Source organism: Poecilia reticulata, chromosome 2 (genome assembly GCF_904066995.2).
Source record: "Poecilia reticulata chromosome 2, P_reticulata-male-v2, whole genome shotgun sequence".
NCBI classification, from domain to species: Eukaryota; Metazoa; Chordata; class Actinopteri; order Cyprinodontiformes; family Poeciliidae; genus Poecilia; species Poecilia reticulata.
This window is the reverse complement of record NC_088831.1, coordinates 39,930,695-39,950,834: the sequence shown is the minus strand read 5'-3', so window position 1 is coordinate 39,950,834 and position 20,140 is coordinate 39,930,695. Positions and strand designations below refer to the sequence as shown.

The 20,140-nt window shown below is 37.6% G+C and overlaps 1 protein-coding gene across 4 annotated transcripts in view; it reads right to left on the bottom strand.

Annotated features, from left to right (window-relative positions):
• Positions 1-20,140, bottom strand: part of adarb1b (adenosine deaminase RNA specific B1b) — a 138,117-nt gene that overhangs the window by 17,183 nt on the left and 100,794 nt on the right. For 3 of the 4 annotated variants that reach the window (XM_008402286.3, XM_008402279.3, XM_008402271.3), the window contains 2 exons: positions 5,748-5,822; positions 750-1,666 (listed from right to left, as the gene is read on the bottom strand). In XM_008402286.3, the coding sequence (XP_008400508.1) occupies positions 750-1,666; positions 5,748-5,775 (945 nt within the window). In that variant the 5' untranslated portion in view covers positions 5,776-5,822. Of the gene's footprint in view, positions 1-749; positions 1,667-5,747; positions 5,823-11,318; positions 11,338-20,140 lie in introns of those variants that run through there. The other variant, XM_008402293.3, reaches the window with a different exon arrangement.

Sequence of the window (20,140 nt, the reverse complement as noted above, 5' to 3'; positions counted from 1 at the left end):
AAGCTACCTCAAGACAGATTTAATATCCTCAGCTTTATCATAGTTCAAGATGGTGAACGTCTAGTCGCACTTTTGCCCCGGTTTGGAGCCCGGAGAGCCGTAATGTTGGCTGAGGTGAATAAAATTATAGAACTAGTGTGTGAGGTGCAATAAGAGTTGGTGTGAGATATTGAAAAGAGAAAATTACATTGGGTGTTGTTTTCTTATGAGACCCATGGGTCTGATGTTGTGTATCACATGCTGGCTTGTATGTGGGTTTTAGAAATTTCAAAAGAAATAAACAGACTCAACTATAACTACACAGAGGCATGCTTTTATGAGGTAAAGACGGGCAAAGAACTGGAAATGTTTCTTCAATATTCACCTGTTTCCATTTTTGAGATGTATAACAATAGAGGAAATATCACCTTCACTACGTAGCAATCATATTAAAAACGTGGTTCAAGACTTTGAAGAAAAAAATATTTTGCTACTCAACATCTATCTAGTTTCCCTTTGAACCTAATGAAGTATTTTTGATTTGAATTCAACTCAAAACGATACTTGAGTAAGCATTTGTAGAACCCCTTCAACCGTTACCTGAAAGGTGTACGTGGTACCAAAAGCACCATATACAATCCAACAATCCATATTGAGGGGATTTATCAGGATTGTATTCCTGATAAATACTCAAGAGTAAACTAATTACAGTCTAGTTTCTTTGTATTTCTTTGACACTAGAGAAATCTGAAATGAATAAAATGTCTTACCTGGGGAAGGTGAAGTTGCAACCCCTCTCTTGGTATGGGTTGCCTGGACGGTGTCTGGTCTAGCTGCATGTTGAAGAGAGCAGAGAGGGCGGCCTGTGCTGCCCGGGCTTTAGCCAGCTTTTTGTTGCGCCCTGAGCCTTCAAACGTCTGTGAGTCCACCGTTACTGACATCACGAAATTCTTGGCGTGACTCTCACCACTCTCTGAGACAAAGTCATATTTGAGGCCTGGCCTGAGCTCATTGAGGATCATGACCGGGTTTTTGCCAGTGGAGGGTGAGCTGAATGCAGAAGGAGAGGGCAACGGAGCCTGGACAAGGTTGCTGCCAGGTGGTGTGGGTAACGGATACTCCCCTAGTGAGTTTGTACCGTTGGAGCCTAGATAGAAGGATTCTTCAGGAGCAGCTGGTGTCTCAAAGCCATTGAAGAGCATGTCAGGGAAGTCTGCTTGATCTGATGTAAAGTCTGTATTCACTGTCAGTGTACGGCCCATGGCCAGGTGAGCCTCAGACGCATTGGGAAACTGAACAAAGGAACGCAGCGCTTTCTCAGCTGCATTCAGTTTAGCTTTCTTCTTGGTTGGACCCATGCCCTCAAACATTTGCCCATTGACCTCCACAGTCATGACAAACACTGGTGCATGGACTGGCCCAGTCTGAGACAGCAGTTTGTACTGGAGACCTGGTTTGATCTCATTCAGCTGCATCAGAGCATTCTTGGGCAGCACCGGTCCAGGTGTTTTCTTGCGCTTCTTGGCTCGGAACTTGGAATGCGCGTGGCCATTGTTGCCCTCCTCTAAGGGGCGCTTTCGACTGCCATGGCCGCTTCCATTGGGGAGCTGATCACCGACTCCCATCCCGTCTTTGCAGGACACGTTGTCCAGGTTTCGGTTTTCCTTAACGTCTGTGCTGCTTGAACCTGCGGTGCCCAGAAAGAGTAACTTACAACGCCTTCGTTGCAGGATCTTGTAAATGCAAAATTTATAGATTCCTTTATCACTCTTTGGAACTGAACCAATGATTTGTGTTCCTTTATAACAACAAGATATAGTTAGGATTGAATTTCTAAACCTATTTCACAAGGAAGACAAATACAAAAACATCTGTTTGAATGACAGTAAATGCTCTAGCGAGTACCTCTGCAAACATTTTACTTGCTATCTTTACGTTTAAAATTAAACTAATCTTTATGTTCAAAATTACTAAAATTAGGATAAAATAAACATATTTTATAGACATTGAAGACACTTGACATTGCACAGTGACAGGGCCTTGAGAATACCATGCAAACAAACAAGACACACACAAAAACCAGACCAAAAGGGTTTCTTTCACCCAGTTTATCTTAAATCGCTAACATTTCTGAAGAAAAACCAAAACCAATTATAAACTGAACTGAGGGGAACACATATCACTGATTCTAGTTAGCAAAGTGGATGGAATGTTGGGAAAAATTTTCATTTATAACATCCTTCAGCAAAGGCTTGATAGGTTACTCCTTGCGGTACTCAAGAGAAAGAGAGGCCGCAGTGTGCATGAGTGGGATTGTAGGTTGGGTTGAGGGAGTGCAGGGAAAGTAGTGCAGGGGGAGGAAGCTGAGGACCAGGCAAACAGGAGAGTACATCAAAGAGGCAGAAGGAGAAGACTCCACCTACTGCAGGATCCTAAAGGCTCAACTGGTGACACGGTGGAGGTTAAAATGCAGTTTACACCATTTACATGATTTTATTTTTTGAAAACATAGACTCCCGTATTTAAAATGAGGAAAGTCTGAAGAAACAAAACAAACAAACAAAAAAAGTTTTCTAATGAAGTGCCATTCATAAGACCCTGCGCCTCTGAGATCCCCCCCTTGGAGCTGTCAGAGAGCAGAGTGTTGACAAAATGTCTTGACATGCCATTACCAACTGCACACTGCCACTGACATGTCCTGAGTCAGGAAAAAAAACAACAAAAAATTGATCCTAAGATCACAAACTGCAACTCATTCAGTTTATGACCTGGAAACATGCACTTTTTATGTAGTCATGCGTTTACAGCATTGGTGCATTGCAAATGAACTTGAAGACAAATGTGCAAAGTGAAGGTTTTTTGCCACCAAAACAGTTTGAAAGCTAAACCGGAACTAGATCTTGCATAACACTAATTCTTTCTGGAAAACACTTTAGCATTTTTTTTTATTTTATTTTTTTACTGTATTTCCATCAGGGGAAGATTTACAAGGTGCTGGTCATTTCACCCTTCATTTTGCACCACCTAAGCATCATTTCATAGTCACCAAAGAGTCTTGTGCCTATTTAAACATGAGGTAAGACAAAATAAATTACTATAATCTGCAAATATTCTAATGGTAGAAAAAGTGGTTATTTGATTCAATAAATCAGTGGTAATTTCAAGTTTTGTTGGTTTGTCTGAGTTAACTTTCTGCACAAAAGTCGGTAGCTAACAGTATATCTTTAATTCTACAGAAAATATATTTGAGTTTGCGGTGATGATAAATCAAATGAATTAGTCATATCTGATTCAGACAGGTGTCAAACTAACACATGACTCAGACGTGTTGGTATAACAGGTATTTGGAGAGGCAGCAGGACAAATACCAAAATTAGTTGTCTGTACAAATTTGTTGAAACCAAACAGTTCCCTGTTATAGTGTCTATAGGACCAGTTAAGAACCAGTGCTGGTTTAGCTCTGGAATGGTTTTGGTGGAAAAACCCCATGAGAACAAAAAAAATACCCAGACAATATGGCACCGATCAGAATGGTGCTGCAACCTGGACTCTTGAAATACAGAGTATTTAATCATTTATTACTGTGTTAAATTTGAGCTTCAGCTAGCTATGGTACATCTCTTTAAAATCGGTATCTCTGAGGTGTTGATAGTCAGTAAAACCAATAAGCATACATTAAGAAACCTCTTGCATGCTGCACAAATACAGTGAAGAAATGACACACAGAACAACCTGGAGCTTCTATTTCTGTTATTATCATTATACACAAAGTTATTCAGTTACATACCTCTTACCCACAAATAAAACATTTCATAATTTTGTTTATTGTAACAATGAGAATCTTAATACCCAGTAGTGGTGAAAAATCACAAACTGGATCTGACACAAAGGGGAAAAAAAAAAACGCATAAAGCAAGAGCCATGCATTAAATTATGGAACAGGCATGCAGTTGTTGTCACTGTCATGCTGCAATTTGTGTAATCAGCATTTGTAGACAATATTAATTATAATGGAGAGAAAATATTTAAAAGATCCCTTCCAAATTAACAGAGTGAAACAGTCATGACTTCATTTTAGGTGTAATTTTCTTGTTGGGGTTTTGTTTTGGTTCATTTCATTAGATAAAAGAGCTTCAAGAGCTCTCCGGGTTGTCACATGAAAGCTAAAACTTTCTTTCTTTTCTTCCCCTGGTGTCCCCTTGGTATTAAAGAAACAGGATTGTGTGAGCGAGGGCTGCGTTTTATCTTCAGATACTGCCAGATATACATAAAAGATGTAAAAATGTAAGAACCAGGCTTCAGAGCCTTTGAAAGGCAACAAAGACAATTTTGTAGCTGCTTATTTCACAACATAACATACCATTCTACAAAGTGAAGACAGAAAGTATGACACTACAATCAGACTTTTTCATTTTTGTCACGAGTTAGGGTATTGTTGCGACTGCAGCTCACTTTAAACGTGCTTGTTGTGGGCATTGCAAACAAAAATGTGTAAAGTTCAATAAAAGACAGAGGAGTATCTGAGGTGTCAAAGATTTGGAGATTAGTTAATCTCTGAGAGTTGGTTAAAGTTAATGTGGCATATTTAGGTGTGGATGGGTCCATTTGAGTGTATTTTTTAAGACAGGGCATAAAATAAACTGTCATTTTGAAAAAAGTACATCCATCTTTCAATTCATGACCTTAAAGTATTTGGAATTTTTTTCTGACCAGGTTCTAAAACTAGTTAAATCTAATCCTATAGGTCGTGTGTGAAAAATTGATTATTGAAATTCCCATCAGACTGAAGTTAAAAAGTGGCAGGGCTTTGGAACAGGTCAGTTATTTTTTCAGTGATGTAACAATTTTTTATTCCCATACATAAGGATCAACTTACCATCTTGGAACAATATCTGAATGCACAATGAGGTTCTCAGATGTTTGAAACTCTCCTCAGCTTCAAACATCTTAGGGAAATTAATCTTTCACAGTGCAGACAAAGCTTTTGCACAGTGTTGCACATTAAACATTTTGTTGGACATTTATTGGAAGATCAGTAGCTTTATAAATTCTCCAATGTTAAATACATAACATGGTGCATTTAACTGAGGCTGAAGCAGTATTTAGCTGTGGTAGCATATTTTATTATGCCATTGGAACTTGATGCAGGTATACAATAATGTGAAAGGGTAATTATTGTCAGGTGTGGTGGAGGGCTGATTGTTTGGTCTTGTTTTCCAGCCTCAAACTGGGGCACCATGTTGATTTAGTGGATCTATAATAATAATAATAATAATAGAGAAATTGCTGATGTTAAGAGTTATTCAATAAAATAAAACAAATGTAGTTGTGAAGAATCACACAGCATTCAAGTACTTCAAGTTTCCATGGTGATGGTTATTGTACACTTGAGGATAGATTTAAATACTTTTAGAACCTGACAAAAAAAATAGATCATTATATCATGTAAAACCTCAGCTTTAAACATACTTTATTGTTACAACAACTATATTCTCACTCAGCTCTAAATAATCAAGTATTTTCCAACACACGTTATTTTCATTTTCCAAAATATATTTTAAAACTTTATTCTTCAATTATTTTGGTCATTAGACATATGCTTACAAATGTATTTTTTAAAAGGTCGTATGCAGACAACAAAAGATCACACTGATTACACAACACATAAAAAGAGAAGGATAAACAAGCAGGCAGACAGAAAGGAAGGAAGGAAAGTAAAGGTAAAAAAAAGATGGATGAACAAATGAGAAAAATCTAGATGGACTCACTCATGTTTTCTTCCTCATCCACATCCATGGCGTCAGGTTTGTTTTGACCCGTGAGCAGCCTCGCCCCCGCTGCACCTGAGGATCGGAGGACAGGAAGGCAGACCGTGTAAGCACAGACGGAGCGACACACAACCACATAAACATATTCAGAGAGCTTGAGTGGTTACAGCGATGATGAATTTCCTCGCTTGACATAGCAGCACACACACACACACACACAAAGAAACATGCACACATTGCACTGTGTAAGGAGCTCCTGATGTAAGCATATAAATATTCAGAGACGGAGAGATATCAAGGTGAGAGAGGGGCCCAGGGCTGACAGGCCTTAATAGCAGGAGCAGTCTATTGTGACTTTAATATCCCTGCGATTAGACCTCATTTCCCACTGCCTGCAGAGAGATATGCAGCTCCTGACATGGCCAAGTCACTCCACTGCTGCACACATGTGACTTAGCCCAAGGTGGAGGGAGAGATTAGAGATCCATTAAGCAACACTTTCAAACCAACATCGAATCAAATGATTTCCTGTAATTGGAAATATTCGCTCCAACTGACAATGACCAGCAAACCTTTGGACTGTATCACTTTTTTTAAACTCCAAAAAAATAATAATTGGCAGGGATTTGTCAAAAGTTGGTTCTACATGTACAACTGGGTGCCTTCTCAAGAGTCTACATTAAAAAAAAAAGTTTCAAATGCCATTCCATTTAGACAACACTTTGGTAGACAACAACTTGAGCAGATATGACATGTTAGGACAACATAAAATCGGAATCAGGACAACAAAGAAGTAAATGTTGCAATCAACATAGACGAAAAGGTGCTCAATGCTTCTTTTACTTCCTTCGTGCATCCACTCATCCAAATTTTTGTCTGTTCATCCATTTGCTTCTTTCCTCATCTCTTTTCCACTGTTCATTTGATTATTCACTCTTTCCATCCTTTGTCTGTTCATCTGTACCTTAGTTCTTTCCTTCATCCATCATTCCTTCATCAATTTATCCAGTGTACTCACAGACACACTGATTCACTTATAAATCTTCAAGTTAATGCCATTTTGGTTACGTCTACTAAGAATACACATTTCAAAAACCAAAATCAGTTGCATAAGTGACACCACTGGCTCATGTTGCCAAAAATAACTGCTCCACTTGGATTGTATTCACTCCAAAAGTATCACAAAAACATCAGAGAACAAAAAAAAATGTTGGTAAAACCAGGGAACATGAGCACAATCTCAGGTATATCAGAAAAAGAAAGTAAAAGTTGCAAAGAGAGAATAAAGTGAACATCATAAAGAGAGCGAGGGAAGGCAGACAAAAGATGGCACAAGTGATATGGAACAGATTGTGGTGAATCCATTCTCTCTCTTATTCGCCTTCCATCATTGCTCCCATTCCTCAGCCAGACACTTTCTTAAACTAAAGTAAATGGGCTAATTAATCTGAGCTAATGGTGGGTGACAGCAAATATGCTAGCACAATTATCACCCTATTAACGATTCATATTCCAACCCATAATTGAAAATGAAAAGGTGGGGTGAAGGGAGGAAGGGTGGGAGATGGGAGTCATTTTTCTCTGGCAGCAGCAGCCAGGTGCGCCGCGCTTCGGCGCGCTCATTCAGCGACCCAGAACCAAACCTACGCTCACCTTCCACCGCACACGATGCGGCGCAATTTTCTATTTCCAGACTTTTAATTATTGGTGCTGGTATATAACGAGTAAACAAATTAGAGCTCTTATATGAACACAAAACTAAATGTAAAACATGACTGATTTTAGCATGCACTTTTATTCTCATTACTCCTACTGCCCAGTGTGGGCTGTGTGGTCTAATCAGCAGCCAATGCAAATGTGTCTGTCAGTTTTGATTTTCACATTAGACCGTCTTGGTTATAAAAGTCTGATTGCGGCTGATTTCAGAATCAGTTTTAGAGGCTTAAGTCTCACAAAGAGCTGTGTAGGACGGGCGCCTTGAAATTTCAATTGGGGATTAAATGACTACAAACTCCTGAAGGGTAAAGAGATTTTGGAAAGGAGAATTTAAGATGGAAAAAATGTATGATTCTTTTTTTAAAGGCAATATGTCTGAATGTATATTTGTTTGATAGCTGGATATGAACACACATTAAATACGTATTACAAAATGTTACACACACTTCAAAAACGTCAATGTAACACAAGCTCTGTAGGGTCGTATTAGGAATTCAGTTCCTTCATGAGTTCTTCTTCTGTTTTATTATTTATTAAATAAATGTGGATTTTATGTGCAGCAACATTCAATGTTAGTAATAAGAACTGTAGTAAATCCTTTTCACTTCAAGTTGAAAGGAACGTTCTCGGCACCGGCATTCTCTCTAGACGGGTGTACCTGAGCCTTGAAAAGTTAAGCTTTGTTTCATAAACTTGCAGGAATGTCCAAACAACAGTGCATGAACTGGTTAACAAAGAACCAAGGATGTCTTTAGAAATATAATGCAGATAAATCCGGAAAATCAAATTGAATGATTTTTAAATAATTTATTTGCAATACATTGTGTGAAACATCTCCAGCGTTGGTCAGTCCAAATGAAAAAACTATAGACCTGCACATGGCTGGAATTGGCTAAAGGACCATTAGTAAACAGTCTAGTGAGAAGGCAACTATTGTGTCAGAAAATTGAAGACAGTCAAAATGACTGTAGATTTCCCTCAGATTGAAACTTCATGCAACATCTGACCTAGTGGATAATCAATAATCATGATAAAGGTGAGGAATAAGCCCAAAGCTCAAAGGTAGGACCTGGTCTATGACCTAAAGAGAGCTCAGAGTGCAGATAAACATTTCTGCTGCACTGTCTGCAAACCTGGTTAAGAAGTACAGGAAATGTTTGACTCCCGTACTTATAGAAAAAAAGCTCTATTCAAATAATTATTTCATTCAATAAAATGCAAATTGTTTATTTTAATTTGCAATATTCCCCCACATTTGAGGTTTACCTATGACAGACCTCTCCATTCTTTGTAAGTGGGAAGATTAGACAAATTGGTGGTGTATCAAACACTGTACAACTGCCCAGCATAGGAGCCCTAAATATTTCATGTTACCCTGATATTTATATCATTGTGTGGTATTAAACCAGTGGTGAAAAATGTCAGTCCTTAAGGCCCAATATTCTGCATCCATCCATCTATTATTTATACACACTCATCCTTGCAGGTGCCGATCTCCAGCAGGACACCAACCCTTAAAGACTGGAGTTGGCTAAAACAATGTCAGGGGAAGCCCTACACACCCAGTGTTTCCAATAGCAGGCTACTGTGGGGCAATATAGCGTAACGTGAGATTAGCTTGATTATTGGAGAGATGTACGAGTTGTAGTTGAATCAATTTTGTATCAGTTGTTACCAAAAAAAACAACAAAAAAACTCAGTGCCATGAGGCTTATCTGGTGATCAAATCTCAATCATACCACTTTTATGTTGCACATTTATACATTTTTCTACGCAACAAACTTAATTCCTGGTTTTTGCATGGCATATTTGACAAGAAGTCAAGAGAAATGTCTTAGAAATGCAAGGAGGAGTTTAAAAAGATATGGTTTTTATCATTGTGCATGAAGCTAACAAAGCTAATCCAGACATTTGGATACATGTGGATTTCTAAAAGAAATGGTAAACCAAGAAAGGATCCCGGACACATGTTGAAACTGACCATTTCTGGACCTAAATGACAGAAGCGGAGGACTTTAAGTGAGTCGAAAGAATCAAAGCAAAGACCTGCCGACTGTCTCCCTCTGCATGAATAAGCAATATAACGTCATCAAGCTGTTGTGGTTCCAGGTAATTCTGAGTGGACGCCAAGGGAGGCAGGGAGGGAGAAAGATGAGAAAGAAGATGAAAAGCCTCAAATTCAATCTGGCATGGTGAGAGGGGCTGAGGGGGAAATAAGGCGTTTTTGATTTGTCTCTCATCCCTCGCCTTGTGCTGCGACGGAGCGATAGAGCATAGTTGCTGCGGAGGGAGTGCCAGCAGTGGACGGCTGGGGGGAGGGTGCAGGTGGGCTGGGTGGATGTAAAGGTAAAGGTGAGAGAGGGACGGAGGACAAGAGAGGGAGAAAATGCAATCCTATTCCAAGAAAAAGAGAATCATTATCTCCTTTAGAAGGGAGGGAGATGGAAAGGTTTGCCCTTGGCAGGCCAAGCAGTTGGTACTGTAGCAAACAACCTCTCTACGAAGGCAAGTACTGGGAGGTTTCTGAGAGAATTACATTGGAACGTTTTCAAACTAAAAAGGTGTAATAGAGAATAACTGTACTAATATAAATCAGAAATTAATGTAAAACAGGTACTTTCTGAGTCAACTCCAAGAAAATCAACTCAAAGACAATTAAAATGAAGAAAAAGAAAATGTCCTGAAGATCACTGTATTTGGTACAATAATCCACTGAGTAAAGAGGATCAGGATGAGTCAGTCGAGGATACGGTTTCCGAATAAAAATCTGAAAACTGTGGTAGGAATTTGTATTGAACATCTTTGGGTTGATACTCAGTGGAACTACAGCAGAACTTCTTTAGGGTCAGAATCAGGTTTCTAGGGATTGAAGGGTTTGCACATTTACTGCAAAGTACCTACTTCAGAATGTCAATCAGTCAGAATGGATGCACAGTTTTGTCACAGATTCTCAATTTGATTTAGGTCTAGACTTTGACTGGGATATTCTAGCAAATTAATTAGATCTAACCCGTTTCAGGCTAAAAAGGTAAAAACATCAAAAATGGTGAACTACTTTGGGTCTACAATGCAAGTCCCAATAAAGCATAATAAGAAATATGATTGCATGTGTAGCACTATTTAAAGTGTAAAAAGACTAGATGGAAGAAATCAGAAGACTAGAATTCGTCTACTGGAGCCGTTGTCAGTAATCAATAAAACCAATACAAAAGAACTGCTTTCAATACCATGTATTTTTAAAGAGAAAATTAAAGTGAACAGCACAAGAGAAACATACATAGAACCCCAAATTAAATATACACAGTATTGCAGTAGATCTTTCATGCATTTGTGCACAACCGTTTTAAATTTCCCCACTGGTCAGCACAGTGTCTGACCTACACACATTCAAAAAGTCCATGGTTGAATTGTCCAGATATTTGAGATGACAATGTCCTAGCGCAAGTCGTTTCAGATGAAGAGATGAATAGTGGATTGTGTGTCCGAATGGTGAGATGGAGGGGGAAATGATACAGACCATCAGCCTCCTACCAGACCAGTATGGAGTGATTCTCAGGTTCTCCTGGCCCCAGCCAGTTTTCAGAAGCTCGCCATCCTTTAACCCTACAAAGGGATCACCTGGCCTGTATTAAAATAAACAGGACCAGTAAATTTCCAGCCTGCTAGTTAACTAGACTCTCTTTTCAGTTATACATAGAGATAAATGCAATAGATCTAATCTGTCAGACCAAATAAAGTAATATTTATCTCATTTTCTTAAACATGTTAAATTTAAGACATTAGATCATACAACAATTAGCATTGGCTACCACCAACATGCTAAAACAACAAAACAACATTGTGTCCACTATTCACCAATTCCATTAACAGTAGAGAGTATGGCAGCTTCAGGGCTCCAAACTCACTGGATCTTTTTAGATCTACATGATTTTTATATTGTAAGGTTAAAAAAAGTGCATAACAAACAAAGAGGTAACTGATTGTTTGGAAACACCAACCTGTAGCTCCTTTGTCTCCAGCTCTCCCCCTCACACCTGACTGGGGAAAGCTGGAGCAAGCCTAAATAATTACATCAGGTGTGTCAATTGGCTGCATGCACTGTGTGACTGACTGTCACTCTTAACCAATGGGGCAGCAAGGCGGGACTAAGGGCAGTTTTTTCACCCCGGGTTACACATGGAGACAAAGTGTAGAAAAACTAAGGGGTGGGAGTCAGTACTTTGTATTTGGTAATATGCAAACACAAACTTTAAAGTGCCATGAAGGAATGCTCATGTCCTCATTTTCTTCTGTATTTCTCTTATAATTAAGAGATTTATCTGAATTCTAAAAATATATCATCTAGCTCTTAAACAAAGGAAATGCCCACATCTTAAGCTAAGTGGTTGTCTGATGGGAAAACATTTATAGTCTAATCTAGCCAGATGTACTATTTGGAAAGGATCAAAATCATTCCTCCCATTTACCAACACATCCATTTATTTCTGACTTTTTTGTGCCATAATCGCATTTTACAGTATGTTCACCACCTTGCTTTTTTCTTGTCTTTGCATTTAACTTATTCGTCTGACCTTTCAGCACAAATGTTAAGAGATGGCTCTAAATATACATAGGACAGGATCTGCTTTGCTGAGAGAACAGCTCTTTTTGAGACTCCTCTTCTTTGTGTCTGCAGTCTTTCTTCCAATGGTTACCTGGTATTTTAATTTGAAGGATACCCAATGAGACTGTGATTTATAATAGATTTGAACCTATGAACCAGTCATTCCACAGGAAACAGACTACAAATGGAAGCAATTAAAAACAACGGCCAACATACCTTACATTTTCAAAAATCAAAGGATATCTAGCAGGTTCTTGTTACTGTAAAATGCAGGCCTTTACAGTAAGAAGAGACTGTACATGTGTAAGTTTCATGGTGAGGTGAAAGGAGGGAACCGTATACACACCAGGTGGTTTTGATGCTCGAGTCCAATTTTTTTTTTTTTTTTTACAAAATCCAATTCTTTGTGAATGGTTTATGACCCAAGCTACCCGCGTGAAGAAAAATTCTTCCCACTAACAATCATATCCAAGATTTGATATCGATAAGTGGAGATTTCTAGAATAAGAACAGAATACTTTTTGGTGGCGTCATATTTTTTTCACATGACTGAATACAATGAAAGTGTCTTGGAATATAATGTTTTTTCATGACTGGGTGTGTGTTGTCATGTTTGGTTTTTGTTCATCAATAATGTAGATATGAACACCCATCTCACCATGTCGTCTTTTATTCATTTCACTAAAATAATGTGTGGTAGTTGTGCTGTGACTCCCTTTTAATCTCTGACAGACACACACAGAGCAACGCTGCCTCCGTTGTTACGATGAATAATTAATGACCGTTGGTGGCAGAAAGGCTGTTACATTTCACTGTTACTGAGTGGCTATGTTCCAATGATTAAAATGCTTAAATCACACTAATGAATAGATGTAATGTTAAATAAGACGTATCACTTGACCACTTGACTAATGAAAGTAAAGAAATCATGACCTCTGATGAAGCCAAAATAAAGCTGAGCGGCCTCCTGTTAGTATTTATTTAGGTACCATAACTATATATCCTTACATCAAAACTATAAGATTTAAGAAAGTTATTTTACAGCATAGCATAAAGCAGCAGTGGAACATGAACTAATGCACTGTGGGTGCAAAATATCCATTTACAGAACCAAGAAACTTGAAGTTTCTTGGAAGCTTTATATTTATAATCTTGCATCAAACATATTGTAATACTTTAGTCTTTCATAAATCATTGGATATCATTAATATAACAGAAATTTTGCTTCAGTAATAAGATCCATTCAATGGCTAAGATGATAAAGTACTAATGGGTTACAGCCTTCAATTACACCTACATGGTGTATGAACACAATCACCAGTTTACAAAAAAAACCAAACAAACTCAACTTTAATAAAAGTTGCACTAAAAACCTTGGCTTTTTATTTCTCTCCTACTATTTTTACAGTTCATTACTGGTTGAAAATGTTTTTTCCCATTTGTGTTGGAATATATTTTGTATAAGGTTTGTTGAAGGCTGCATAAGATGAATGGGGTTTGAAGAAAAATACACGGCTAAAAGGAAAAATGTTATCTACAGTATTGCAAAACTCTTTTCAAAGTCATTGTTTTGAAAATGTTGAACAAGATTAAAAGAATTTGACACTTGACTTTTAGTAACCCAATGATGAAAGATTTTTTTTTTTGCAGCAGAAGTGTTTCAAATTTTAGTTCATTTAGTTTTGAATGATTTATTCAGGCTGAATAAAGAGACCATCTGCTTCTGACCTTCAACTTGAGCAGAAAACCTGTCGAGTTACTTAAAGCAAATGGCTGACAGTACAATAAATAATATTTATAGTAAATTGTATAATATATTTATGTGTATAAATTATTATAGATTGCAATGAAAAAGTATTTTCCCCTTAACAGATTCATCAGACAAATAAATAAATAATACAAAATGCAGTTTTTACATAATCACTTCATTCATTAAAAAGATAATAGTTTTTCTAATCGACCTGTTTGAAAAGAACAACCTAAAGGTTCTAGAGTGGCCTAGTCAAACCTTAGAGCAGTGGTCGCCAAGCTACGGCCCGCGGGCCGAATCAGGCTCGCCTCCCATTTGGTCCGGCCCCCTGAATAGTACCAGAGAGCATTCAGATTTTTTTTCATATACCGTATTTTCCGAACTATAAGTCGCTAATATGTGGATTTTTCTTCGACCACCACGGAGGTCTTTAGCAGGAAGTGAATCATTGGAAGTCAAAATTGGAAATACAAGAAAAAAGTGCCCATTAAAACGGAATTAGGTTTTAATAGGGAATTGAAATTTGAGAATGTTGTTGATCAGTTAAATAGCATTGAGGTGAAAAAGAAGAATTTTTGTTTTTCTTTAATACTGGGACCATTATGAGAATTTGAGGTATAGATATTAGGATCCAACAGATGGCAGTAGTGCAACAATAATGAATGCAAGCTGCTGTTGAAATCTAAAGAATAAGAAGCAGCAGCAGCAGCAGCAGCATAGACATAATATAAGAGTAGACCCCGCATTGGCTGCTCCGGCACAGGAAATACGGCGGCCATCTTGGAGCGGTCGACCCTCCTACTTTGCTCAACCAAAACAGCAGAAGATGCCTCAGCACTGAGGGATATTGTTGTTCTGATCGATGGACTATTGATGTGAGGGCTCCACAGACAACATTTCACAAGTAAGATGGACATATTATTGTGTATATTTTGTGATTAGAATATTACTTTACTGTATTTATGTCCACCGGTGAGATACCAGCTAATATTAGCTACAGTGCTTGGTGTAATACGGGGTTCAGCCCCGCTATGAAGGCTAACTGAGATTCCGTAAATCTAAAAAATTCATTATCCTCCAACATTGGCTTAGATTATCTGACACAAGAGCCTATATTAGAAATGAAACAATGTAACATATATTATAAACTGATATAACGTGCTATAACATTCACCAGCAAAGTTTACACAGGTGGTAAAGACTATTATTTATATTATTTATATGTAATTCTTTCACTTAGTCAAAAGTCAGATGGCTCCCAAATCTTCTGTTTTTGTTTTGAAGGTTTCCTAAAGACACGATGTGAGGAAGAAGTGGGAGATATCTTTAAAGAGAGACAGATTCACTGTACAGCACGGATGAATCTCGCATCAGATTTTGGACTCAATCTCAGCTGCTGAATCTCTGAAGCTAGAAATATCTATCTATATATATTTACATACATATAAACATGTATCCAATATATATTATTCAGTATTAATCATTATTTATTTGTGTCATTATTAATCTTTATTTGTTTGTATAGTTATATAAATATGTATTGATATTACTAAATTATTTATTAAATAAATTATGAACGGCTGTGGGCTTTGTAATATGCTCATCATACACCAATATCAGAATATTCCGTTTCTATTCTATTGTTATAGCCACTAAGTATATTTAAATATGCTGAACTATGTATTAAAAACATACTTAAAAAAATGCAATTGTTTATAAATGTAGCTTTGATAGATGTTTGAATATGGTTTCCAGTAACAAAAAAGTGTGTTATGATCGATTAAATGCGCTGATATGTTATTGTGCCTGCTAAACACATAAGCTGAGTTTAGTGGTGTACCGCTCCAAGATGGCCACCCTAAATCCCGTCAGCAACAATAGGCGAGAGCGGTCCATGAGGCATCTATCCTTATATTATGTCTATGAGCAGCAGCAGAAGAAGAAGCAGAAGAAGAAGAAGAAGAAGAAGAAGAAGAAGGTGCCCATTTTCATTTAGCATGCTAGTAACAGACACGAAGGATCAGCACTTTTACTGTTACAGTTACCGTTCGGAAACTACCGTAATCAGTTCAGTTAAATCTAAACTTGGCACCTTTTTCTTTTTCAACCATAATAAATGTGATATTTAATTGACCAGTTATGACTCAAATTTTGGCTGTCCGCCTCCCTCTGCTGCTGCTGCATTGCTGTGGAAAACCTGGAGCGGCAGAGATATCTGCGGCTTATATGTGCATGTTTACTGGTTTAAAAAAAAAACTTTGGGGTTGTGGCTTATAGTCCGGTGCGGCTCATAGTTCTGAAAATGCGGACAATAATCCTTCCTGGATTTTTTCTGTGAAGAACCCAGAGAGGGTTATTTGGTTATTATTTATTTCATTAATAGTGTTAATATTTATTTCCTAACTTTTGTTCTGTGAAGAACCCAGATAATGTTACTTGATTGTGCTTTACATTTTTACATTTAGGGACTCCTGCAATTGTCACACTTTTTCTGTTACAAACTGACTCAGGCCCCCATGTGGCCCTCACAGGAAAAAGTTTGAGGACCCCTGGCTTAGAGTGTGTGGTGAAAAAAAAAGGTGAAATAAATTGGTTGCAAAACTTTACCACTTCTTTAAATTATTGTAGTTGATTAATTCCAATTTCTAACCAGTTTATCTTGTTTTTGTTGTACAAGTTATAAATTATTCTCCTAAATTTGATACCAATAATTTTTTGTAGTTTTTATTTAACATTATTATTGTTTTATTAATTGCTGTAGGAGCTATTTTCCCATTTTTTTGGTTAAATCTTAGAATTTAAATTGTTTAGTTTATTCTTATTGTTTATTTTCTAGTTGATTTATCATTAGAATTTTTGTTTAATTTGTTGTTTAGAATAAGTTCTTTGATTAGCAATTCACTTAATTAGTTAATTAATTTCAGGTTGGGATGTGGGTATTTCACGGTATAAATAGGTGGGTCTCTTAGGTAGCTTATTATGCACGTGGGTGGTCATTAGGTTTTTTACCAGCCTTTAGAATCGGTCACATCAATCTCACTAGACATCAGTCAGAGAACAGGTAGAGGAATCAGAGCAGAAGCAGAAGCCTGCATCTTTTTTGCCTGAACAGTAAAATAAAACCAAGAACTATATTTTGACTTTTTGATCCTTTTGTGCTGCATAAACCAGAATCCACGGTGCATCAGGTGACTATTTGAGTTGGATTCACTTTTGTTTTGATCACCTCTGAGTTTTGAGATTTTTGATTTTTGAATTTAAGTTTTGGGACAAATAGTCACTACAATTGCAAAGGTATAAACTGAGAATTAAAAAAGTTTTATACTTTTTATAAAAATAACCAAAAGTCCAAATTCAGTAATGTTGATGTTAAGCTAAATAGCTTGGATGTGTATAGGTTTATAAAGTATTAAAACTGTAATACCTCCTTATTTTTGAAAAAACGACAACCATCTTATGAAAAATTGATCAAATCTAAAGGAATAGAGAAGCAGGAGCAGAAAGGTGTGGAAAAAAGCAGAGAATCAACCTTTTACTGTGTTCCAACCTTTTTATATGTGACAGTCAGTCATTCATCATCATGGAGTGCTGATGGTGGAAGTAAAGAAAGGTGGCAAAAAAACAGAGCCAGAGTATCAATATGAATTTTTTATTTGATGGATTTTTACAGAGGACTGCATTTCAGAAGGCTGGCGGAGTCAAGGTTCACAGAAAAAATGAAGGCAGGGGAAGATTGAGAGGCCAGGTAATAAAGGCCAGGAAAGAGATAATGGTGTCCCTGGATATAAAGAACAAACACATTTTTTGGAGGTTTGCAGCACAGCCAACCATACAGCTGTATTTTAAGTTCTGTGTTTGATTGATTTTCCTTCTAAACCTGCTCACACATTTCCACTATGGCAAAGTAGAAACAAGTTTGAGGAATGTTTTGGAAAATAAATATCAAATATTAACGATTAAACGTTGTTTTACTGTTACTGAACTTAGGCCCTACTGGTTTGGCAGCCTTGATTTTTTTCCCAGGGAACGATCCAACAAGGTCTGAGCAACCTTCTTTTTGAACATTCCTCATATCTGTTTTGGCAGTAATGTTCAAACACAATCAACTTCAAGTTTCAGCAAAGACAGTCCACTGGGATCTGGACAAGGCTCTGTTCAGAACACTCGATAACCTCCAGAACAGAGTAAACATGCCAACAGAATGATGTACAGAGTATCAGCACACTTCAGTATTTGTGGTTGATCACTTTGCGGATGTTTCTGTGGAACTTTGGAGATTCGCAGATTTTCTCTCAAAAGCATATCTAAAATATTTTTCATAAAAAATAAATACAGCTTGTGAACCTAACACTTAGGCTCAACGCTAGTTGACACACCATTGGCTGGTGTTTACAAAGCAGTCAAACCAGGAGCAACGTTCATTTCCTTGGTGCTGATTGGCTGTACCCTGGGCAGAGATAAGGAAGGCCGTGGATGTTACCTTCAGAGCAAGATGGTTTCAAATGTCAAACCTACAGGCATCCTCCTTCACAACAGGAACAGCAGCATATGTTCAATCACCGCCAAGGAGAATGAGTGGCACGTCTGGATTGGCTGCTGTTCAACGGCCACCCAATTGTGTGTCAAAATAGTTAGGCATGACGATTCCCCAAACTGCACTTTCATTTAAATATTTTAGATATGGGCTAAGAAAAATAGGCTTATTTTCCGCTAATAGCTCTGAGAATAACTCCCACAGAAAGATCTATGGACACTGAGTCTGAAATGTAACTGAAATGTAACTGAAAAATTACAATTTCTAATGGATCTAAACACATAATTGTAATTTATTACAGTCTAATACCTGCTGTTTAACTGGAATATCAAGTAACCCAAATTTTTCTGTCATACATTAAAATACCATCTACTTCTTGTGCATTATTGTTTTCAGACCAAGCATTCCTTTGTGCCGTCAACCCATTGCTTCTCCTACTTCACACACTCTTAGCCTCTCTCTGTCTTGCTTGCTTATATTTTCATTCAACAATTTAACAAAAACACACACATACAAGCACACAGGCTTCTTAAACTGGCTTCGGGTGGAGTCATAAATCACCAGAGTGAGTAGCTGTGATCCCCCCTAGCGTCTGCAGGGCCGGGGGAGGGCATTCAGCTCGACTGCTGGACCAAAGAGGAAACTGTAGCTAAATGGTTGCTGCTGCCTCCAGTGTCCATCAAGGCAAAAAGGACGCAGTCATGCTTCTGATGACTGTCAAATATTATTTAGATGGAAAAATAAATAAATTGATTAGCATTGTACGAAACCCCAAACATACACATGAACATTTTAGGCTCCTTGTCTCATTTTTAAAGTTCCTGGAATTTTAATTGACAGATACTGGATGAAACTTCTCAACATGCTAATCCAATTAAATAAAAAAACATTACAGCAGTTCTTTTATTTGACTGTTTTAGGTCCAAACTCTTAAAGTTCAATTTTACACTTATTTTATCAGACTAAACACAACATGAGGTCGTACATATTTGCTTTTGACACAGATGTTATTACAACGGGCCAACAATGGAAGAGGGGTTGACATACATGAGGTAGTTATCAAAAACATCTACCTCCAAGGAAACCAGTGGTAAACATCTGCTCTAAAGGCTTTATATGGTCCGAGTCCAGCTGCACACAGTGCAGAGCCTGACACATTGTAAAATGAATGCCAGCAGGATGAGGAAAGTGTTGCTTTTTGATATAAAACTATTTTAGGGAAAGATTTTATAGCTTGTTGAGTAATCTATGATTATGTACATATCTGTTAATGGTTTATTCTTGTTTTTTTTGCCCAGTAAAACTTGAATGGATCTGAAATCGTAACTTTTTAAGTTGTGCAGTACTTTGAGACTGGTAACTGGTTAGTGTCAGTGTTTTATGGCAGATTTCTGGCCTTTTCCTACGAGCTGAGCAGCCTATCTGAGGATCTTTGCTGACCTTCCAAAAGCTTCTGGCAGGTTAATGCATCATGTTAAAAGTTCAAGTCATCTCAAACTCGGTTTTTTGATCTCAATCTAATAGAGCTCCTTTGGGTTGTTGTGGAACAGGACATTCACAACAAAATCCCAAAATCTGCAGCAACTGCTTGACGCTCTAATGTCAATTTGGACCCAAGATCAAAGATGTCCTTGGCACCTTGTTGAATCACTGCCATGAGGAACTAAAGCATTTCTATAGGAATTGGGTACTAGCAAGGTGTACATCAAAAGGTGGCTGATAATTCCTAATAATAAATAATAGAAAAAAAAACTAAACTTGAGCAAAGACCCTATTTTAATGTGATGCTT